At 38.6% G+C, this 24,844-nt stretch overlaps 1 protein-coding gene across 7 annotated transcripts in view; it reads left to right on the top strand.

Annotated features, from left to right (window-relative positions):
• The window catches only part of ANKIB1 (ankyrin repeat and IBR domain containing 1), a 93,840-nt gene that overhangs the window by 35,064 nt on the left and 33,932 nt on the right, over positions 1–24,844 (top strand). For all 7 annotated transcript variants that reach the window (XM_082045651.1, XM_082045653.1, XM_082045650.1 and 4 more), the window contains exons 2-4: positions 361–598; positions 18,747–19,047; positions 22,332–22,514. In XM_082045651.1, coding sequence (XP_081901777.1) covers positions 411–598; positions 18,747–19,047; positions 22,332–22,514 — 672 coding nt within the window. In that variant the 5' untranslated portion in view covers positions 361–410. The remainder of the gene's footprint in view (positions 1–360; positions 599–18,746; positions 19,048–22,331; positions 22,515–24,844) is intronic.

Genomic DNA, 24,844 nt, shown 5'->3' with positions numbered 1-24,844 from the left:
TGTTTTACTGTGTTTTGAAATCACTTCTGATTTCTAATTCACATACATGCGAAGGCAGTATTTACCCCTGTCTTCTAATACAGGTGGATATTGGCTATTTTTTTTTCTTTTCCATATGTTGAAAGAGGATAGGTAGTAAAAATACTTGCGCAGGGAGATGGCATAATTTATCAGGGAAATAATTTGTGAAGAACTGGGAATTTGTGTCTGTTTACCTAGAAGGATTTCAGAAATTAATGAGTAGAGTTTAGAGGTCCTATGTACTTCTTCACGTGCCTGGTTACAGTGCTGTAGCTTTGGATGAATTAATCTAGGAAGGAGTGTTTTACAAAATAACTGAAGTATTGTTTGTCATCTTAGGCTGTGAAGCATGTTACAGAACTGTACAAGTGGATGAAGGCAACAGCAACATGGGAAATACAACCACCAAGTTCCGCAAAGCTCTTATGAATGGAGATGAAAACCTGGCCTGCCAAATCTACGAAAGCAACCCCCAACTGAAAGAAACTCTTGACCCAAATACTTCTTATGGAGAAACGTACCAGCACAATACTCCCCTCCATTATGCTGCTAGGCATGGAATGAACCGTATACTGGGGTGAGTATGATTTGAAGTTTTGCCTGGGTGTGAATAATTGATCTAAGAAATGCAAGTGTCAGCTAGGCCATAAATACCTTATATGTGTGCACGTTATGCACACATATACGTGCATATGTATGTGTGTGTTGCAGTCACAGAATTTGTAACATGTTCAAGCAGTAATAGAAAACATGCAAATTAATCTATAATCACAGACTGGTAAAACATTTTTAAGTTTTATTTTTAGTATCTGTGTTCCTTCCTTGCAACTTCAGTATCCGACTGTTTTAGCTTTCTTCCTGAAGACTTCTATACCACAGTTCTTTGCAAATAGTGACTGTTCCACTGTTCTTGGCGTGTTTTCCTGTCTCAAAAAAATCTGTTTGTAAATCTGTACCTAATGGATACCATACTGATTGTATCAGCTTTCAGATGGCATAATATATGTTTATTCTTGTGTTATTCAGGCAGCTTTTATTTTTCATTTTGGGTAATAATAGCAAACATCAATATCTTGATGATGAGTAAGTTTATTATTGCCACAGTCAACATGTACGGCAATCCCTAATGTTATCTGCTTCCATTCTTTTGTATTTTTGTCAGTGCTTTAAGTTCAATTAAAGATTAACATCTTATCCATGTCCAGACATCGAAGGTACAAGCTGTTCTGGTCTCGTATTTCGTGAACTTAGTACTGAGTAGGTATTGCTAAACCTCTTCTTCAGTAGTTAGTAAGTTAGAGAGAATTTAATAAATATCCTCTTGCTTATATTAGGAAACAGAATGGAAGTGTATACTGAACTGTATTATTGTTAATATTCTTCTCATTTCTGTATTTATATCTACTGATGGACCTGTGGTATTCATAAGGTTTATTTTGTCCCTCATATGCTGTAACTCTACTAGCCATCTGGCCTCCCACCATGATTTTTTTCTCAGTGTTTTAGATTCACCTAACAAGTTTTTATATGTTATAACTTCTCATTTATCTTGCGTTTTGCTAAATATTTTTCTCTTCTCCTTCAGGTGTTCTATATTTATATTTTTAATTGTTTTAATTTCACCACTGAATCTTTTTGTTTGTTTCTTAACATCCCCAAACTTTCCCCCATTCCAGATTCTTGAATTATAGGGAAAAAAAAACCAAACTAAATTTAATTTAAAATAGCATCCATTTACATTTTCTGTGTATTTTTTCTCTGAGATTTTCAGGTTATTTCTCTAAAGAAAATATCTCTTCAGAAAATGTAGCCTCATTGAAACAAAAAGGACACATGAAAGTGTTTGCACATGTGGAAAGTAATTGAGTCATAATTGCTGACTTCTGAGCAGTCCATTAGTTAACTCATATTGCACCATTATGATGAGATCTTGAATAATTGCTTTGTGTTGAAAATAAAGGTAATTTAGAAATGACATTTTGCTACTTGCTGCGTGGGACCTATAGCATCTAAGTTTCACAGGACAACTCAGTTTTATTTTGCACACATTGCAAAAAGAATGATCAAAAGAATAATTCTTTTTTCTGTTTTGAGTCCAAGGTTTGCAATACATTTTTGCCAATAAACATAGTGAAGGTGCTATTATTTGCTAGAGTCTGCTTCTGAAAACCTGGACTGCTAGAATTGTCGCTGTTGCTAGGAGTAATTTGCTGAAGCTTTTTTACTACTTACTTTTCTGCTGTCTTTCTAAGGGCTTTGTTCAGAACTCCTCTTAAGACATGCTGCACAAAAATGTAGCCTTTTTATCTAAACAAAATAGTAAGAGTGAATAAATATCAGACTTACGGTGGTGCCTGCTTGCAAAGTTGATAGTAGAAAGGGCACAAGTGATTTCCAGTTAAGCCTCTTCCTTTAGATACAGAAAGTCCTGGATATGGCAGAAATTAAATAAATATAATACTAAAATGAATGCTTCTAATTACTCATGAAGTACAGTAGCTAAAAATAAATTAATTTTAATCTGTTTGTATTCTGAGAGAGGTTTACAATTATGAGATGTCCATAATACTATAACAAGTTGTATTTATCTCTTCATTAAACATTTTAAATATTTGGGAATCTGTAGCTATACTAACTTGTAGTTCAAACTCTAGATGTTACTTACAGGGTGTTTCAAAAATAGGGACTCTGTTTCAAAGCAGTATATTTCATGATGTCAACACGTTTCCTCAAATTGTCCTTCAAATGCTCTTTGGCATAGGCAGATCAATGCCAAAATGCCGTTGAAATGCACACGCACCACAATGACAGCCTTGCTGAATTGGGTCCATCTTTTTGAAATACCCTGTATACATATCCCATATGATTCAATTCTTCTTTATAGGCTGATATTTGTGTTATTGTAGGTGGATATGAACTGGCATGTGTTTTACGATTCACTGTGAAATTTTCTCAAAATAGAGTGGTGCGATGCAGCTGTCAGTACACCTTTTGCATAACAGAATGTATTTGAAAGTGATATTCTGGGATGTTCAGAAATAACCTATCTGGCGATGCTGTTACCACATACCGAGGCAAAGGGACAAACTCCCTGTTACAGATGTGTGGCTGGTGGTGACTGTCCAAAGACACAGTAAAAGCAAAGGCACTGAGTTTGCAATGAAAGGGAGTTGGGAACGTTCTGGTACAGCAATCTCAGAAATGAGGAAACAAGAAACTGCAGAAGAGGTGCAAGGGTCACGAAGCAAGACTCCTGACCTGGACAAACTTTGCATAATCCAGCATGAAGTCTACTGACAGTAAATTAGCAAAACTTTCTCACTTATTTTGAACTGCACAGTTGTACAGCAGGTGTCTGAGTCATCTGGCTGCTGAGCCTTTCATCCAGCATTTACAGCCCAGAAACTGGATTTGGTATATAATCGAGCTGTAAAAATTTGTAAATTTGCTGTTCATTTCTTTTCAGAAAATTCAACAAGATTGTGTTAAAATACAAGGATTGTTTCTATGATAATTTTTCATGGGTATCATAGAAAGCATTGGTACATTAGAAACGTTGAATTAAAAAAATGGAAAATAGTTAGACATTCAGCTAATATATAACTTCCGTTTGGTCTGCAGCTCTAAATAATGTTTACCTGACAGATCAGTTTGCTTTAACAGAGCATTTAATGTTTAAAAAACAAAAATTGGTGGTCACAGCTAATTAGCACAAACAAGAATTTTCAAAGCACTGCTTGAAGTTGCCAGAAGTTGTTACCCAGCACTCAGCATTTCCACGTTAACTGACAGCTATTTATCTCTTTTTCTCTGTCTGGTTAGTAGGGTTATGTATAATAGAGTCTGGGTGAGGTTGTAGGATGGAGGGCTCATCCCCAGGGCAGAGGGGATCCTGGTAGGCTCGTCAGAGGGAAGAGCTGCTGCTTCAGGGCTGTCACAGGAGAGCCGTCCACCCCATGTCCCAGCTGTGACGTGCGTCAGAAAGAGTCTACAGAAGAGGATCATACTGGGTTTATGTGTTAAGGTTTTGGTAGCAGAGGTCTGCAGGGATGGCTTCTGCAAGAAGAGATCAGGAGCTGCTCCATGGTGGACACAACTGGCTCACATCAGCTCCCAAACAGCCCCACCACGGGTCAAAGCTGAGCCTATCAGTGATGCTGGTGGCACCTCCCTGATAACATTTACAAAAGAGTGAAAAACACTGCACAGCAGCTGTGAGAGAGGAGTGAAAAAAAAAATGTGAGAGAGACAGCCCTGCCAAGGCCAGAGAAGGAGGGGGAGAAGTGCTCCAGGCACTGGGGCAAAGCCTCCTCTGCAGCCCATGGTGCAGGCATGGAGAGGCAGGTTGTCTTCCTGCAGCCCATGGGGGTCCATGATGGAGCAGAGATCCCCCTGCAGCCCATGGAGCAGGTGGGTGTCTGAAGGAGGCTGCAGGGTGTGAGAAGCCCACGCTGGACCAAGCTCCTGGCAGGAGCTGTAGCCTGTGGAGAGGAGCCCATGCAGGAGCAGGATTTCTGGCCTAACCTGTGACCTTGGAGGGGACACACGCTGGAGCAGTCCCTTCCTGAAGGACTGCACCCTGTGGAAAGGACCCACACTGGAGCAGTTCTGGAAAGACTATCCAGTGGATGGGACCCTCCACTGGAGCAGGGGACCAGTGGCAGCAGCAGCAGAGATGAAGCATTGTGAACAGACCCCCATTCCCCATCCACTGCTGCTCCACAGGGAAGGAGTCAGAAGAGTCAGGAGAGCAGTGGAGCCCGGGGAGAAGGGGGAATAGGGGAAAAGTATTTTCAGTTTTGTTTTTCTCACTATCCTACTCTGTTATCAATTGGCAATAAATTAAATTAATTTCCCCAAGTTGTGTCTATTTTGCCCATAACAGTAATTGATGAGCCATCTCCTTGTCCTTATCTCAACCCACAAGCTTTTTTGTTTTATTTTTTTCCCCCTGTCCTGCTAAAGACGGGAAGCGAGAGAGTGGCTGGGTGGGCACCTGGCAGCCAGCGTCAACCAACCACAAAGATCAAGGTGATTTTGGCAGGAATATGTTTGGGACAGTAAAGCAGGGGCTAAAAGGGCCTGGTGACATGGAAATGTTAGGCCATGATGTTTGTCTGCCCATGCTTGATCACTGCAGTCTGTCTTACCTTCTCATTAAACTCTGTTGCTAATTATTTTCCTGAGTGGTGGGACTCTGCTGTGTGCATGTTTGTGTATGGAGGTCTAAGTACCAGCAACTGAATTGGGGACCTCATGACAGAGGGACCCTTGAGCCTGTGGTGCCAGCAACTGGGGAGAGCAAAGTGCATGCACATGTCAGTACATGTATCAGTGTGTAATGGCTACTGAATAACAAGCTGGAGTAGCCAGTGGCCTGGGAGCTGTGTTTCAAAGCAGCCATAAATCCACAGGTCTGCCAGGAGGCCTGTTTGAGGCAACTGTAGATGAGAGGATCCAGGGCCAGGTACTGGTAGTGTCTAAGGCCGGTTACTGGGGATCTGCAGTATGTGTGTGGGGGAGGTAACTATAAGGTGCCAGTTACAGGATAACAGTATCCAAGGCCAGTTATTGAAGGAATCAACATTGTTTATATGTGTATTTTTCTCACTAGCAGACCTTCATCCTGCTTGCCTAGAGAAGGGAACAGAATGAGGCTGGCAGTGTTGTTTGTGGTCATACGAGTGCTGCGTGTTTCTGTCCATATACATCTGTGTGGACTGATATGTATATGTGTATTGCATATGTATATTTGCATGTGTGTCTATTGGGAATGCAGCCCAGCCTCTGCGCTGGCCGGACCTGCAGCCATGGAGCCATGCAGCCTTTCCTCCCATGGACTACGGTCTGCCAAGCCCTAACACTCGGGCCTTTTACTAAAAATAGAAAGGTACAAAGATAAAATATACACCTTGAAATCTTTCCAGAAAACATGAGAAGGTTACTTTCAGTTTTGGAAGCAAAGAACTAAACATTTCAAGTTTTCTTTATTGGACTATATTGGAAATACCACAGGAGCAATTTGAGTGTGATTTATTCAGTGATTTTCTGCTACAGTGTCTAGACATCTGCTGGCGGTGCTTAGATTCAGCACTAACACTCAGAGAAGTTTGCCTTGGTTGTGAAGAGCTCTCGTTCAGAAATGTCATCTGTGTTACAAAACCGCCTTGATATCACTGTTCACACTGTGGTCACTGCAAGCTGATAAATAGGTAGTCTCTAATAGGTGATAAGGCTTCTGGAGGTAAGAGAAAAAAGTTACATAGCATTCAGAAACATCAGAAAAATAATAAAACCAACATAGCACTCACAGATGGATTTTGAGAGCTTTTTACAACTTACACATTGATCTGATTCCACTATACACATTTATCATGATTCCCTATGAATGAAGGTCTTGACGGAAGAGTCCTATTTAAGGGGATCATTTAAATTTCATTCCCTAAATGGGTATAAAAATATTACAGAGAAAGAACATGCAAGAAATTGGTTTTCTTTAGGAAATGCAGTGTTCAGATGATCAAGCATCTCCAATGCCCTCAGGATTTTTTCGCTTAATCCTAAACTACATTTGAGACCATCAGACTGCTCAGTTTGAAAGAACTGGTATCAATGTGGAAAGTTATTCAGTAGGGTCTGGCTGTTGGTGAACTGCACCTGAAATACAAGGCAATAAGAGGGTGAGCGAGATGCAGTGGCTGGAAATCACGAGGACACACTACTTGTGGTTGAAAGGCAAAAAAAAACCACCTTAGATGGCTTGTCATTTTGCAAGATATGTTGTGACATGACTTTCAGTGTTGTGGCTTTGCTGGGAAGCTTTTTGGATCCATGACAGATTTTCCGCAGTTCATACTGCTGCTCTGAGCACTTTGTGAGTTCTCAAGCCAAAATGGATCATTTGTAGCAGCTGCTGCTGGTCCTGGGCTGAAGATGGAAGAGGAGGAGGATGTGATAGAAACATGGGGCTGTGGGGAGGCAGGATGGGTTTGGGAAGCTGATACTTTTTTCTAGAACAAAAAAAAACAAAGGCTTCCAGTTACAGAATATTCTAGAAATTGAGGTGAATGCTGAAACTGGGGACAAAAAAAATTCTTGATGCTTGCTTCTCAGTAATGATAGTAAAGGAGCTCTGCGATTGAAGGCAAAGCTGAGCTAGCCAGAGACAAACATTGAGAAATGTGCCCAGGATCTGGGTATAGGAAATAATTCTTGTTTCATTGCTATAATTTTGGAAGTATTTTTCACTGCAGTAGTATGATAGAAGATCAAAGTAGGGGTGGTTTGAATTTCAGGTCGATGTAGGCTACAGTCTTATCTAATCTAGTTTTTATGGCTGTTTAAGATGTTTCAGTAGGGCTAGTCTAAGCAATTGTAATGCAATCCAAAAAAGTGTATTGAGATTACCAATATGTTATATAGGATGAATTTGACAGAAAATTTGTTGATGTCAGAGGGAATGTTGCATTGGTCACAACATGTTTGTGACTCTCTTCCCGTGTCAGGTTTTGTTGGGTTTTATTCCTTTTGTAGTCAAGCTGAAAATTAGTTTTGGGGGTGTTGGAGGGAGATACGTGCAGACTGTTTTTTAGGACATGACTTCTCTCAAATTAAGAGGACATTAGGAGATTTTTGTGCTGCAAAAATATATGTCAAGGAGAAGTATTAGAGAAAACCCTGTTAACTTCCTTGCAGATCTTCTGGCTTTAGAGAGTTCTGTAGTTGATTTTCTGATAAGGTTGAAGCTGCTTTGAATTTCAGGTTGGTTGGTTGTTGGTTTTTGGTTTTTTTTCCTGGAGATGAAAATAAAAAAGAGGCTACTTCACTCTCTACTGTTTTGATTGAGATAGCACTGTGCCCTGGTGGCCTGGAAGGCCAACGGCATCCTGGGGTGTATTAGAAGGGGGATGGTTAGCAGGGCGAGAGAGGCTCTCCTTCCCCTCTGCTCTGCCCTGGTGAGACCACACCTGGAATATTGTGTCCAGTTCTGGGCCCCTCAGTTCAAGAAGGACCTTCCTGTGTAACCTCATCTAGGTAGGTGTTCCTGCTCCGGCAGGGGGATTGGACTGGATGATCTTTCAAGGTCCCTTCCAGTCCCTAACACTCTGTGATTCTGTGAAGTTCTGTGAACTTTGAGATACAAATTGACCTAGGTCATTCATGCTAAAATGTTCAGAAAGGTGCTACAAAATGTATTACTTCTTTACCAAATTTCTGAAAATCTGTTCAGTGCTTTGCCAATAAGACTGATGTTCCTTTTTAAATTACTTTCCTGATGATACTTCCAATATAAATGTGAGGGGGAAATAAAAAAAACAAACATGGAGTTATTAACTAAAACAACAGGGTGACAGTGTAAAGGAATTTGTATTGAATGTATGGACATTTTCAGCAGGTTGTTCAGAAATGCTGGAGTAGTCTTTTGTTGTTGTTTCCTTCATGGTAACTCTCTGAATGATCACATTTGTTTGGTGTTTTCTGGGCAGTTTTACAGGTCATTTGGCAAAATATTATGAAGGTGTAACAGTTGTGTATGCTTGTTTCCTAAAAGAAGTTTTATAAAGATTTACCGCTGATATTAGTATAAAAGACGTCCACCTATTTTCCCTTTTTCCACCACAACAAAAGAATTCTGTCCTGTTTTAATAACTTAAAATATGACGATATATTATAATACTTCATCTGAATAATTTCTTAGAGTGTTGTCGTCTAGATTATTCACTTTTGAACAAGAAAAATCAAGGTTCTTTTTAATTATCAGTGATTACACAGGTAAATTGAATATTTATAATATAATTTTATTTAAGATTAATTTTATTCATAAAAGTAAGTATGTCTGTATTGGAATTATTCATGCTAGACTCCTTTTATAATCAGTGTAGACCTAGGTAATAGATCTAGTCAGAATAATTAGCGAAGGTGACAACACAATTAATTTTATTGTGAAGTTGACTCTAAAATATTTTAAATTAATTGTGTGCCAGAAGTGCCTGTTTCTTCCCATTGATTTTAAAGGGAATCTAAGAGAACTGGATCAACTGGAGTTGTCTGCATTGTAGATATCTGGAGCTGAGAAGATTAATCTTATCCTAGAATATGTCAAATCATGCAGAATCGAATAGTAAGCACCTGCAAAGCTGCTTTCGCAGTTTTACAATATCAGACGTGAATGCTAGTTGTGGAAAATAATGCCTGTGGTATAGTGTTAAATGTTTTGTGGTCTGCCATGAATGATCCATGAGTTATTTTTATACGGTTATGAGGCTTGGTCACCTACTAAATGCTTTGGAATATGAAATATTGAAGGGTGGTTTTGATCTGAGGTAGGAGACTTATGTATGAAAAACATGATCTGACCAGGATTTGTGGAAGTGTTTGTAAAGAAGGAAGAGGACCAAAGGGAATTGAAATGCCTATAACTTTAGTAGCAGTGTGTGTGACTGGATGATAGAAAATAGTCATTTATAAGGTCATTTTCATGATACCCAGCCTCATGATACCCAGCAGTCAAGAGGATGGAGGAATGATAAAATTAGGAAGCCTTTAAAATTGAGCAAGTTCTTACTGTGGCTGAGTTCTCACTTAAGTAAACTGCCAAGGGCAGTAGGGACACTTAGAGTAGCAGCTACAGACATGGAGTAGCAGCAGTAATGTTCGCTAGATCTCTCTGAGGCTCTCACCCAGGTGGGCACTGTCTCTTAAAGGACAGCTAAGGCAGGCTGGAAAACTCAAACCCTTACCTGGCTTACTCCCATGTCTTTTTTTTCTCCGAAGCTCAAAATCTCGTTTAAAAGCAGGCCTCACTAACTAGATGTGTTGCTTCCCAAGGTGGCTTCCCTGGTGTTCCTCATGACTTCCTCACAAAATACAAAACAGTTGGTAGGCTTTATCTTAGTGGCAGTCTGACCTGCAAGCAAAGTTCAAGTGCCTGTCAGCTGCGATGTTTTCAGCTCTTAAAAGGGACCTTTTTTTACTTGATTTTTGACTATATTAACCATAGTAGGCTGAATAGATGTGATGCCTATGGAGTTCACTGGTCACGACATGGCCTTGCTCTCCAGTTACAGGTGCCACTGTTGAGTGTGTTGAGTTCTTGCTGGTTCTTGCTACCAGGTTCTTCGGCATCCTTAGGAAAGCAGGAACCTCAAGTTGCACTGCTCCTCCCTACCTATGTTCAGATGCTATTTAAATGCTCTTACTGAATTTATAATCTGTTCTCCACATTGCTCTTACTTTTCTTTCCTTGGACATCAGATACTACAGAATAAGATCACTTCATTAGTGACTGGTGAAATAAGAAAATTAATACGGTATACTATTAGAGATTTCTTTTTCTGTGTTGTCTGTCTCCTTAGTAGAACCCTTATGAACGTTTTCCTGCAGGCAAAGTAAAATTATATTTGAGTTGTAGAGGAGTACCACTTTGGTCCTTGCCAGCCAGGATGACCGAATCTTTATTTCAACTAGTTCTGTTACTGGGTAGAGTTTGTGACTCTGTCGAGTTGATTGGTAAACGCTGAGTCATTGTGTTCAATGGCTGAGCTTCACCCTGGGTTCCAGGCTCATGTGGCTTCCACACCAGAGACATCTGTTGGCTCGACACTTACTGGAAACAGTAAGTTTACCTTCTCATAAACAGAAGTAAATTTATCGGAAATAACTTTCATAGCTAAATGCAGTAGCCAGCTAAAATATTCACTTTTCCTTTTGTCCAAAATATAGACTGTGGATTATTTAATTTTTTTTTTAATTTGAATTTTTTTTTCAATTTAATAAAATTACTTAATGTAAGGAAAATAAAAATCAGTGTCATTAAAGATCAAGCAGTGTAAGGATTGAAAGGATTTTTCTGGAGGGAGAGACAGAGGAAGATGAGACAACCTCTGTAATAAATTAATAGTTTTTAAGAAACAGAAAAAATAGAAATTATGCAAAGCCTGTATTTGCTGCATTATTTCATAATTATTGCTCTGTAAATAGTATCAACACTAGATGTCATACACTGCTAGGTGATTTACAAACTGATATGTAGGTAATGGTCCCTGCGCAGAAGGACAAAGCTGTGTGTTTAAAGAGTGACGATGAACCCACTCGTTGGTAGTTTCATGCTTATTATTTCATCTGACATTTGTTTGAAGCCAGTCTAAAAATAATAGTCTCACAGTTATCTGAGAAGAGAATTCAGTGTGGATAGTCTTTTCAGAAAAAACAGTGTTCAAAGGAGGGATTTGGAGAGAAGGCTGGAAGGATGACAGCCAAGTTCAAGAATTGATTCTAGCTGTGAAGACATGTATAGAAGAAAGGGCCAGAGACAGATGAAAATCAAACAGATTTTGCATTACAGAACACATTTAGCCACAAAAGCTGCTGGTGAGCAGCCAGCTTCAGTGGAAGCTGCTTCTGATTTGGCACTCAGCTCTCTTTCTTTTGAAATCTCACTCAGAATATAGAAATAAAAGCTGGAAGTGGCATGGGATCGCAGAAACTATATTCCTGACTGTCCAAGGGAATGCAAAGCTCAAGTCACTCATAAATAACTAAATATAATAGTTTTCTGGTTAAGGATAACTTAAGGATGTTGTTGATACCCTTTTGCATCAGGAATGGTTTAATTCTGTCTTTTGGTGCTGCTGTTCCTCCTAACAGGCATAGGAATGTATAAAGCATGATTTTTTTTGGCCTACAGTATAACAAATGTAAGGATTAGCCAAGTTTTGTGTTCCTCACTTTCAGTGTACGCTATCTTAGGGTCTGTGTTCCACAATTCAATTGCATCCCTTTGCCACTTCTGCATATTGTCTCTCTTGTATTTTTTGTGTTGTACCAAACCAAAGATTACTGTCTATCTACTTGATCGTATAGCTGACACAAAACCACTGAACCAAAGAAACTTTTCAACTTGTTTGCATCTTTTTAGTGAAGAGAATAGCAAGTTCTTTATTGGTGCATGTTTGTATGAGACGTTTGTTAGGTGTCTTTAGATGATGGGTTACTACGCTAACATGAGTCAGCCCAAAACTGCAACTCAGACTCAGGTGCTGACCTACCTTTAATCACTTCGATAGTCTTTTGGAAAAAAGCTATCTGAGGAAACCACTGGTGAAATGACAGCAATACAATGGAAAAGTTTATAAGGCTTCTTAGGGCCATTTTAGGAAAGAGTGAAGACAGTTCTTGAGTTCTAGGCAGTATTTTTCTACTCAACATTACATTAACGGCGTAAGTGAAATAGGCCCAGAAGAGCGTATGTTGGCAGAGTCAAAGATTTCCTTTTGAACCTTAGATTGCTCTAAGTAAAAGACATGATTCATATGTGCCGTAGCCTGGACTTGGTTCTCTAATTGGTGGCTTTCTCTGAAAATCTGCAGAAATTGCTTGAGTATTTAGGAAATCGATTTAACCCATTTTGCCAGGTGCTTGGTAGGAGTCAAATGAAAGGGAATAAATGGAAGGCATTTCTGTTTAGGAAAAATATGGAATTGAAGGCCAGAGTAGAATACTTGATGTGAGGGAGCATGAAATGTCTGTGAAAAACTTCAGATTTTGGAAGGAAGAATTAGTTTTTCGGACTTCCATCAGCAGTGGAGACAGTATGATTGACAGTCTCTCGGATGCTTCCTTTGCTGTTAAGCCAAGTAGCCTCTGGTATAACCTCACTTCTTCCTACAGCAGGATATTGTTCATGTTTATTGGAATTCTGGTAGTGTTAGTGTTTTGCTTTGCATGTGCAGCTTTTGCTTTACCTATTAAACTGTCTTTATTTCAGCCTTTGGGTTTTCTTGTTTTTGCCTTCCAGTTCTCTCCCCGATCCCACCCGGGAGAGTGAGCCAAGTGCCTGCCTGGTGCATATGCTGTTGGAACTTCTGGCTTACCCACACTTCTCTCCCACACTGGAGTTTGCAGTGTGACTGTTTTAGTAGCATGCTGGATTTGCACATGCTATCTAACCCAAAGACTAGAGGGGATGTTGTGCAAGGGAACCCTTGTACAGATTAGTTTACCTTGTTGCTGCAGCTCGCCTTTTTCTGGTACCTTACTTGTCTTGCTTAAAGCAACAGTGCCATTTGCTGTATAGTTTATGTAGCATGACTTGCTTTAGTGTCCTGCTGTCAGAACTGCTTTTATAATTTAATTTTGCACTAGTTTTTTTGTTTGTTTTTATTTTCTATACAGATATATTATCATTATGTTTTTATGTGCATACATATATATACATGTGTGTATATATATATATCATTATAAATATATAGCATTTTTTTAGAGAGACAAAAAGACTGTAAATATGGTGATTTTTATGCCCCAAGTGTGAAGGATTTTATTAAGAACTGAAGAAGTGATTGTGTGGATGTTAGTTTCCCAGAGTGAGGGAATGTGCCAGTTGTTTATTATTCAAGTTCACAGGCTTGTGATCTTGAGTGTCTTGTTGCTTTTCTAGTAGTAGGTGTGAATGTTACAGCCCTTTCTTTTTTTGTCACTTTTTTCAACACTTTTGTCATGCTTTTGTCACCTCAAGTTTGGATTCTGCAAAGATCTAGAACTTGAAGCAAATTCTGGAAACTCTGACTAGAGTAGAGTCTGGCTGCCTTGTGGTTAAGTGGTATTTCCCATAGGCAATGCGTATTTTCACTGTATCAGTCCATTTCCAGGTGAAACTTAGCTTTTGATACATCTGAAGTTGTGAGCCGAATGGCAGGGGTCTATAGCGCTGCTCTGTGAAAGTCTTACGCGCCAAATAACACTGGTAAAAATAGAGCCCTGATGAATAATGAATTTGTGCATGTACAATGTATTTATTTACCCTTTTTTGGACATCAGTCATCTTCTCTGAACTCTAAGTCATGGATTCAGCTGCAGTTTCCGGCATTGGCTTGACTTACCCTTAAGACTGAAGACACGATCCTTTGACTTTTGGAAGAGATTAAGGAGAGAAAAAGCGGGGCTACTCTGGCACTTCGAAGCCCAATTCTGTGTCCAGAGTGAGGTGCTGGTTGCCTTTGGCAGCTCTGGTGTTTGTCATACCCATTTATGAGACACAGAAGTTGAGTGACAAGCAAGGAGAACAAGTAATCAAAACTAATGTTTTCCCAGGCCCAACAGTGTTTACAAATGCCACAAATTGTTGGCAATTTGGATACAGTTCTTACTGAAGTTATCAACATTATTTAGAGATGGTTGGGCAATTTTTTAGCAGATAACTTTGACAGAAGGGAAAATGTTGAACTTAGGCAAGGAAATAGCCTTCTAGAGAGGTTTTTTTAGATTTGTCTCTTGGAAAAAAAATAATCTACTGATACTTCTTGCTGCAGGGGCTGAAAAATCTACCTCACTGATCGACTCATTTGAGTAGAGATATTCTTTGTGCTATGAAGCGATAGTAAGACAGTACAATTACACTTTAAAAGATTTAAATCCATCCTAGAGCTTTTCATAATTTGGTTAATAGAGAAAAGTGCCTTTCTGTTTGCTTAAGAACAGAAAATCTGCAAGCAGGCAGGATGTAAGCACTTCTTGTTTTAGATTGGGATATACATAACTTCTTAAAACAAGTGTTATATTGTTTTTTCCCAAGAGATATTTTTATGGTGGAAAAAAATCATACTAAAAGTTGCTCACTACTAAAGCCACTTTCTAAAATAGTGTTTAACCCTTTAGAGAGAAATTTTTGATTCAAAAAGTGGAACTGGTTTGACAGCCTTCAAATTCTACTTTTATGCACAGAGTTTCAGCCTGTGGCAGAAGCATCTCATCACTGAACTGTTGAGGATAAGGTGAAATATCTACCTCGAGCTATGGGAGAGTATTTGTATCCATTCAGCGTTTGTGTCTTCTACAAAGGTTCTTCTATAAACCTACATAAATCTTAGTAAAGGGAAACTAATAGGTTATAACATATAGTCAATCAAATAAGGATGAAATCCCTGTATTTTGGGATTGTTAAAGAGATTTTCAGCAGAGTTGTTGCAAAAATATAATAAGGTTTTTTTAAAAAAAAATAAGGAGAGGGAGATTAATATAGGCAGGATGGTCTCTTTAATTGATATGATTCAGTTAACCTTACTATTAAGTTAGCAGACGCTGTGAATATTTTTGTTTGTGTGTAAATTGTGCTGTGCTCTTCTGAAATCAGATGCCCTGTAACCTGATTCGGGAGTCAATCACATGCTTTAAAATACCACAGCATGGAATTCCACTGATGATAAAGAGCTTAATATTGAAAACCGAAATGTACATTTTAATATTGTCAAGCCTAGAAGGTAATGATTAGATAGCTAAAGATACTAGGGAAACTTGGTCTGGTTTGGGAGGAGACAATGAAGGTCTTCTTGCAGTTAAAAATCATCAGGCCCTGGTTCAGTGTCATACAGAAACCACAGTTCTTCACTGAATTTTAAAGTAACATTTTACTTTGAATTAGAGAAGTAGTAGGTATCAATACATTGTCTATAAAGCAACCAGAAGTGGGGGGGAAAGATGTGGTTAACGAGTACATAAAGCACTCTCCTGACATTCAGAATACACAGATCTAATTAGTGCAGCCTTGCAGCATGTTATACAGTCAAAGTGCAAACTTTGAAATAGAGTTCGGGCACTTGATGTGAGAGACAAAAGTCCAGCCTCTTTGCAGTATTGAACTGTCCATGTCAGCTTCGTACTGCGGGCTTGGTATGATGCCTTTGTCCTGGTTTAAGCCTTTAATCTCAATACTTCCTCAGCTGTGTGGCCTCAGGGATTCCTGCTCAATGCTGCTGTATTTGAAAAACTGGTACTTTTGCTACCACACCACAGTGCACTGTAGTGATTGCAGAAGGGATCTGGCCCTTTCTTTGTCACACTTTCTTCTCTGCTCATTCCACAGAGAATCTGAAGGTAACAGACGTCTGATACCTTTACCAGCTTTGTCTTACAGACCTCAGGTAAAAATAAGTAGGCCTACTGACTTGAGCATCAGTGTTACCTAGTTTTAAAAACTACTGAAAAAGGAGCCACAGATAAAATCTTTCACAGTGTTTGGCTGCTGCCTCTTCCCAGTGCTGTGATCTCTCTTTTTTTTTTTTTTAAGGAAGATGCAAGAGTTTTGGGATGAAACATTAGGAGACATACAGATAGTAAATGCCATGGGTAGGAGGAGGAGGAAGGAAAAATATTTTTAAAAAAAAAAAAAAACTTTGTTTATTCTTGACTTAAGGACTCTGAATTGGAAAATAAACAACTTCACATTTATCTGTTCATCCTGCAGTTTGCAAATGCATCAAAAGCTAAGTTGGGGGGGGGTGATCTTTACTTGAAGTAAAAATATAACAAATTAAATTGTGAAAGGGACTTTACAGAAGAAAAGAAACTAGTGAACTATAAAACAGATTTTATTGAAAAAGTAGAGAATCTCAGATTTTAGTGAGTCTCCAAAGTTACATCTTGCAGAGACCAAGATGGCTTAGATTTGGCCTTGTATTTTCTATATCCAGGTTTTACAGTGGGTACCTGCAAAACCTGCTGTCTAAGGCATCTAGCATGCTCGTATCTGTAGAATTCACCCCCCAATTAATTACCTTTTTCCCCTCCCTCCCTCCCTCCCTCTCCCCTTGTTCCTTCCTTCCTTCTCTTCCCTCCCTTCCCTCCTTCTCTCCTGCCTCTCTTCCCTCTCCATCCCCTCCTTCTGTCTTTCTGTTCTTTCCCAACTTCCTTCCCCTCCTTTGTCTCTGGTTTCATACTATGTAAAGCCAAATCCCTTTCCTCTGAAAACAACAACAACAACAACAAAACCCAAAGCAAATAAAATGTGCTATCACTTTTTTGGCAACATCTTTAATCTCAAGTCTGGCATATTCATATTTCCTAACAAATGCATCTATCACGCCAGCTATCATAAAATGAAAAGAGTTTTCTTTAAGGAACATTTTTGCTGCCAAAATAGGGCAGGAGATGCTTTTGTTTTTTTCTTTTCCTCTAAATACTTTGTTACCACTTATTTAAAAGAACAGTATTTTAGTAAAAAGTTTAATTTTGAACTCAAACTATTCTGAGGTTTTCAGAGGGAAGACAAGACAAAAATCCAGCTGATCAAATGGCTATTGTCAAGATACCCTTCTGCTGCAGGACCAGATCGGCAGAGCCTATATTTTTCTACTGAAATACTTATCCAGTCTGTTTCCAATAGTTTTCGACAGGAAAATTCCACACCCACCCTGTATAGCCTCTTCCTTTATTAATAAAATAGTTTGAGGTTTATTCTTTGTCCTGAGCAAAGATTAGGAGAACCCCAACAGCAAGGCCTACCGTGTAGCACCTGGTAGGATCTTTCAGGGACAAGGGAAAGGGGAGCTGGCATTTAGACTTGAAACTATAGCAAGGGCAATAATTGAGATAAATAACATATTATTTTGTTGTTTGGTTACCAAGTTCTTCTGCTTTGCTCTGTTCACGCAGAGCAATATGGTCTCATTTTATATTTAGGCAGTGCCTGCCGTCAGGTGGCTGAGCTGTGTTTTTAACTGGAAGTGATTGAAATTGTTTTTAATTAGACTTGTGGATGAGGGCAGGGGGGGTGGAAGCTGATCCCCTGTATTGACTGGATGAGGATTCCAGAATAAATTTTTTTTCATACCTGCAAAGTCTTTGGAGTCAGCGAACAGCCTGGAGACAGGATGAACAGTGACTTCTGCTTGTTTTATGTGTGAAGGGGCTCATAAGAACAGTGCAGGTGTTTCTGCAGTGACTTCTTGAACGTGTCCCCCATGCTTCTCATCTCTCCTGGAAACCGTGCTTCCTACCTTCACATGGGCTTCTTTCACCTTTGCTGTCTCTCTGATCCCAGTCCTACAAAGAGATGGTCTGTCTTCCCTGCCATTTCTCTTCATTAAGAAAAAAAATCTATTATTTTAGTGTACCTCAAAAGGCTAAAGCAAGTTTGGCTTGTATGATATGTCTCAGTTCTTCCATTTCAGAACTGGATTGTGACTTCTCTAATTCCTTGCTGGCAAGAAGCAGCTGTGTTGTCTCGGGAGCTGTCGGGAATCAGAGTTGTGATTCCAGGAATCAGTCTGTTGTTTTCCTTTCGTTCCCAAGCTGATCCTTCTGCCAGTATAGTTTATTGTTCGCTTTGAACTGCCTGTAAGGCATTCAAGAGAAGACTTTAATTCTTGCCAGCTACTGTCATCTTCGTAGATGAGGGTTTCGTATTATGCACTTCCATATATTCTAGAGTGAGACAGCAAATAGAGTCTAGCGGGAAAAGTATTTCATATATTTTCAAGAAGTAGTAAGTACTACCTTGATATCTGACTAAAGATATGGGAAAGGAGAATGGATTTTGAAGAAATTGTTCTAGCATTAGCTATTTGCAAACTACCAAATGCACTGCTGTTCAGGACAGAGAATAGAAAAGAGAAAGTATCTGTTTCAATCAGTCTTGTGACTTAATAACATTTATTGCAATACAACACAGAACTGTAGAATAAACTTTGCCAACGAAAATTATGTCAGATGCTGACAAAGTAATTATATGTGGTACTTAATGGTATTTCAGCAATTCGTCCAGATCTTGGCTATTGACTCCTAAGAGAAATGGATGAAAGCTGTCCCACAGTAATTGTTGATTAAGGATGTTTATCACTCAGATGGCTCATCAAAATCTTGGCAAGAAATTAAGAGAGGTGTCATAATAGACCCTTCCAACTTCAGGGAAATGAGTGGAATTGTGTGCTAATTTTTTTTTTCCCATGTTGCAGAACTTTCCTTTTTGTTAGAGACGGTAACCCGAATAAACGGAATGTGCACAATGAGACATCTATGCACTTGCTGTGTATGGGACCTCAGATCATGATCTCGGAAGGAGCTCTTCATCCTCGCCTGACACGACCCTCGGAGGACGACTGCAGAAGAGCAGATTGCCTGCAGATGATCCTGAAGTGGAAGGGAGCAAAGCTGGATGAAGGACAATATGAACGAGCAGCCATTGATGCTGTTGATAACAAAAAAAATACACCTTTGCACTATGCGGCTGCCTCAGGGATGAAAACTTGTGTCGAGGTAAAAGTTGATACGTAATCACAAGTCTCTATACTGCTATTAGTAAATGTCATGCACAGTGTTTCACAAAGCTGTTTCAGGGGGAAAAAATCTCATAGCATATTGTATTAACTTTTTTGTTTTATTGCTTACTCACATTTGTGAAATATTATATCTTTTACACTGATCTGTAAAGTGCTTACATTTGGCCAATGTCAATATGTACTGAAAAAAAAAGTACATTATCCGCAGAAGCTCTTATTTCTTTGTCTTCTGTCCTCCTCTCTACACTTGAGATCCTCAGGTAACGTAAACTTCAGATTTACAAGGGATTTGAGCCAGGAGTTTTCTGCCTCAGTCATTCTGCCTTCATGCCACATGGGGCTATGCAGTAGTATTAGGAATAGACACAATTGTTCAATATTTTCAGTTTCAAGGGCATGAAGCAAATGGGCTCACACAGTAAGATCCAGGCAGACTACAATGTCAGAAAGAATCGTGGTCGCTGGAGACTAAATTGTGGTTTTGGACCTTGGCTGCAGCTCTTAATTGGAGACTGTAAAATCAGTTGGCTTTAAACTCATCATGAAAGTTCATGGTTTGTGTTTCTTCACATGTATTGTTCTATTTCTTGCTGTTTGTGATATGATTCATTAGATGAATCCAAGTACATCTGCTAGTTCCACATTTAGTTATTTAAACTGGGTTATATTATCATGACAATATGTGCTGTTCAATTGACTAAACCATTACTGACTCTGATCTGCCTTCAGTTTGTCTTTGAAGAAGAATTTACAGTCTGACTCCCATGGATTACTCTTTGTCTGAGTTTGGACACAGTTATGTAGTCTAGCTAGTCATGGTTTCCACATTAGAAACATAGAGTACATCCCCAAGTTCAAACTTTGTTCTGTGCCCAACCACAGAGCAAAGAACCTCGGACCCTAGGATTTTTATCTGTGATATCTTTAAGCCCTCCAGTGTAGCCTGTGGTCCTTCTAACTCCTTCAACAATAAAAGAATTATGAACAGGAACACTACATTATGAAAAGCCCGAAATAGAGCTTAGTAAAGGAATTTAACAATGATCTCTTTTTTCCCTGAAAGTATTTGAGGATTAAAATTCTTACCAAACCAAAAAGAGATAAAAAACTGAATGGCCGAATCCTCAAGTCACCTTCCCTCTCTCTGGTAAACTGAAGGTTGCTTAGAACCTCAGGAGCACCTTTAGCTTTTCTTCTCTACTTCCTGCCCAGTTCTGTGGTGGTTACTCTCGCTTCAGAGCTTCTCACTTTAATCGTTTCCTTTTTCCGTAACTTTTCAGGACAACCCAGCCTTGTATCTTGTCCCAACCCCACCACAGCTATATAAGAAAAAAAAAAATAGTCCCTTGTGGGTGAACCTTCTACTAGCTGATTTGTTCAAGAGTTGATAGTCAAATGGACTGTCTTGATGCTACTCCATTCACATGTGTTAAACTTCTCTTCTGAGCAGAACAGCTGTGTGGAACCCATTGCTAAAGATAGTTTGGGCAAAGTTAATGTGCTTACTTCAAAATACTGAGCAGAAAAAAGGCTTAACTTTCATGCTGAATAGATTGCATTTTATGCAGATATATTCCACTCCGTCACAGTAAGTTTGGCATTAAATGGCATTTTTGTTTAAATTACTAATGTGATTATTTACATTATTAATCTCCTCTTAGTGAGTTAAGAGACAGAAGTTTTTTTAACAGTGCTAGTAGAGAAAGATGGCATCATTATTAAAAATGTGTTGATTTGCATATTCCTCATCTTGTGTACTAGATTTTGAGCTGCATAGATCTCTGGAGTGTTCTTTCAATTATATTTATTCTTTTTCTACCTCAGAAGTTGTCTTAGTTGCCTCACTTAAATTTTAATTAGAGTTTAAAATGTACAGACAGAATGTGAAACTCAAGTTAACGAAGTTTTTCCAATGTTAAGAGGTGTAGATAGAACAAGGTAATTGTAGGCTGGCTATCTTGGTAATTATCCTAGTATTACCTTTGTTTCTGTCTGATGATCTGCTATGAAGATAAAATATGGTGTCATACTTAATGACATTAATATATTCTCAACTAAATCTTGTTGTTACACTGGTTTGTGGTATTTTGGGGTTTGCATTTCTTTTTATTTTGGAGAATGTGGGAAAAGTTTCCAAAGAATCTACGAGAATGATTCCAGGTTTACATTGACAAGTAAAGGAAATACTCCCTGCTGAAGAGAACATTAAGTGGCTGATCATGATCTGAAAGGTTTATGTAGAGAACAGAACATCTTGGGGAAATTTTATTTTTCTTAGAAGTATAAAAATGAAAAGCTGAGTTTTGAAATATCCTGGCTAAAAATACAGGATAGTGTTCGCAGAGCCATCGTGATCTGAAGGCAAGATAATGTTTATAGATTAAGTTTTATTTAGAAATATGATAAATCATTTTATTAGTGAATGACTGTCCTGGGTGCTCCATCATTAGAAGTTTAGAATGTGTTACAAAGATACCATAATAAGTTATAAAAATGGTCCACTGTCAGCCTTTAAAATGTGTGGCATTTGTTGCTCTTGCTTGTATCAGATCAGTTTCTATCAAGAGGCAGGCTTGGCGAGGTAATGAGAGCAGCACAATTAGTGTTTATCAGCTAGGGACTCCATTTCTGAGTGGTTACTGGCAAGAGACAAGATTGCTGAAATGGCATAATAATAGACTGTATTAGAGTTATTAGAATTAGAACTGTTTGCTTTTCTCATGTCCTCAGAAATAAGGTAGAGCTCCCGGTAGTGCTGTGTGCTCTCTCTGAATTGGTACCTCATATTCCTTCCTACCCAAAGATTCTCCCATTTTCTGTCACCACCTGTGTACCAGTGTGGGAAGAATGATGGTGTTTCAGCCATATATAAATAATAATTAAAGAAGTATCCAGCTTCATCTTGCCAGGTGCTTGATAACCTCAGGCCCCTCATTTTCTATGGACCACTGCAGTAGAGCAGAATTTTAGTGTTTAAAACCCAACAGAGACATATTGTACAGCGTTACCTTGTAAAGTATTTCTGAGGTTTTTGCGGTTCCATGGAATTAAGGTGGGTGTCAAATAATTATAGCAGTAATTTATTTAATAAAACAGAGAATCTTTGTTTCCCAAAGAGCATTGCTATTGCCTCTTCTTTTTGTTTTCCTTGTTAGTTTATTGTTGTTGTTGATATTGTTATTATTATTTTCTTAACTGTTTTTTCTTCTGGGTACTATTAGAGTTGGTAATTAGTAACTGTTTTCCCATTTTACTTTTCAGCTTCTAGTAAAACATGGTGGAGATTTGTTTGCAGAAAATGAAAATAAAGATACCCCATGTGACTGTGCAGAGAAACAACACCACAAAGAGCTGGCTCTTAATCTGGAATCTCGAATGGTATTTTCACGTGATCCCGAAGCTGAAAGCATTGAAGCTGAATATGCTGCTTTAGACAAAAAAGAGGTCAGAAGATACTTTAAATTTGGGGTATTTTACACATTCATATTTGTAGCAGTTACATTGTGACTAAATTCTGCAAAGGATTTCAGTAGGTACTGTACTTTGTACTGTGTATTTGTAAACCATTTGATTTTAACACAGCTCTTTAAAGTTAAGCTCAAAGAACATAACAAATCTGTTGTAAAAACTGAAGAGAAGTTTTATCCATATACTTACTGATGTGGGCTGTCTTGAAAGTATTTGCAGGCTGCAAGGCTGGAGGAAATACAGTGAGACCAAGCCAGTAAGCTGGGAAACACTTGCTCTAAAACAAACATTTTTCACATATTTTTATTTCTTAAGAAGCCTTTCTGTCTAAAAGTGACAGGAGAAATTCTGAAAAGGAGAAAATCTGTGGTATAGAATAGGGAAAATGTTCTGGTGGATCTTCATAGACTGTGTCTGGGTTGAATGTCACCAAAAAACAGCTGAGTAGTGCGGGATCTCAAAACAGCACATTTACTTTCTTGGTTTATAATGATGCCTGAAGCTACTGCATACCAGAACTTGTATGAATAACAGGTAATAACAGGTGTTGTTATTGTGAAGGCAGTTTTTGAAAAAGAGAGACAATTCACTGACACAAATTTGCTTGAATTCTCGTATGCCTCACAGAAGACTGTGATTTGAAAAGGACAATCTGACCAAAAAGATTCTAAGCAGAAGTTCCCTCCCCCATCCGTTGTTGGATTTTAATTAACTAAAATACTAAATAAGAATACATAGATGAATTATATGATTTGGTAGATATTATGAAGTAATTCTGTGTAAACTGAAGGACAATAGATTTCTGTATGGCTACTCCGTTCAAAAGTAGCGTGGCCTTACCTTTTACTAGCTTAGGCCACTTGTAACCTAATTACACTTAAAAGAAAATTCATTCAGATTTAGGTATGAGTAGGCCTGGATCACATCAACTGTTTCCCTGAAAAATGCCATGCATGGTCACTTTTATTTGAAAGTAAAGTCTTTGTACTGTTCAATTCCTTTTCTGACTAATTTTCTTGAATAAATTCAAAGATAAACATGCTTAGTTAGGTTGTTTATTCGTAGATGAGAGGATTTGAAGTGAGGTTTAATATATATTGAAATAACAAATGTCATTAACTCATTTTAGTTGCTCTGAATATTCCCATATAGAGACACCCAAATTGTCATAGGAGTATAGTCTGAAATTATATTTTCTCTGTTGGCAAAACCACTTTAAAACACTGCTGCAGGTTCCTGCCATGATTGCAGTTTACCACTCCTTTGGTTGTATGGGTAGAACTATTCGGATGATTATGCTGTCAACTGGATCACAGAAATGATTTGGCTTGAAAGAAGAAAAGGTTTTATAAGAGTGGTAACATGTAATTGTTTTAGTTATCCTGAATGATTTTTATGTTTATACCATGGATTTGCTGGCATATGCACCAGCACAGCTAAGAGAATAGTGAACTTAGAAGTGTGGGTGGGGAAATCAAGAACCACTTGAACAGGCTTTTCAGCAAGAGCAAATAATGTCTCGTGACTGTTTGAGGTGGATGCTCAGAGCAAAATCAGCTTAAAGACTTCATAGTTACAAAGGACTCACATAAAGGGTGATTATGTTGATTTGGGGTCACTTCACTGAGACTGTCAAAAGATCCAGTTCTGTTCCTCATTTGACTTGTTGAGCATGAGAACTGAAATGCAGGCAGCCCTGCAGACCTGGATCCATCTGACACACCAGGGCAGCGTTCCCACGTGTTCTGAAGATTCACAAGCTGAAAAGTGGCAGCCTGGAATTTGGTACATCGATTGGTGGTTTAACGTAGTACTTAGATTGTAATTGTTTTGTGGTACCCTGTAACATCTTTCCAAAACACAAAGAAGAAATAAAAAACTTTGGAACGCCAAGAAATGCATTTTCAAAGTCATTTCGTCTCTTGAATGAAGTTTAGAGGAAAAGAGAAAACATTTGAAAACCATGACTAGGATTTCTTCCCAGGCAATACAGCCAAATGGGCATAGCTCTGATGTTTATGATATGCACATTAGTATCTGGCATGATAGTACCCAATACCTCCTCTTCCAGACCTGCCATGTTTACAGAATAAAATAATCCTCTTTTTCATACAGAGCAGAAGATTTTTGTAGTGCTCTGTGCACTGTCATTGAATTAAGAGTGTATACTCAGAGTAATAACAAAGCTTTGTTCCTGATGTTGAGAACCAACTTGTGTTGTTCTTCACATTGAAATATTACCAAGGAATTACATGAGTGCTGAAGGAAAAGGAAAGCGATGTACATAGAATGTACATAAAATAGAA

This window comes from Streptopelia decaocto (genome assembly GCF_964273445.1).
Source record: "Streptopelia decaocto genome assembly, chromosome: 2".
Taxonomy (NCBI): domain Eukaryota; kingdom Metazoa; phylum Chordata; class Aves; order Columbiformes; family Columbidae; genus Streptopelia; species Streptopelia decaocto.
The sequence above is the reverse complement of the archived record's forward strand: the minus strand, read 5'-3'. Positions and strand labels throughout refer to the sequence as shown.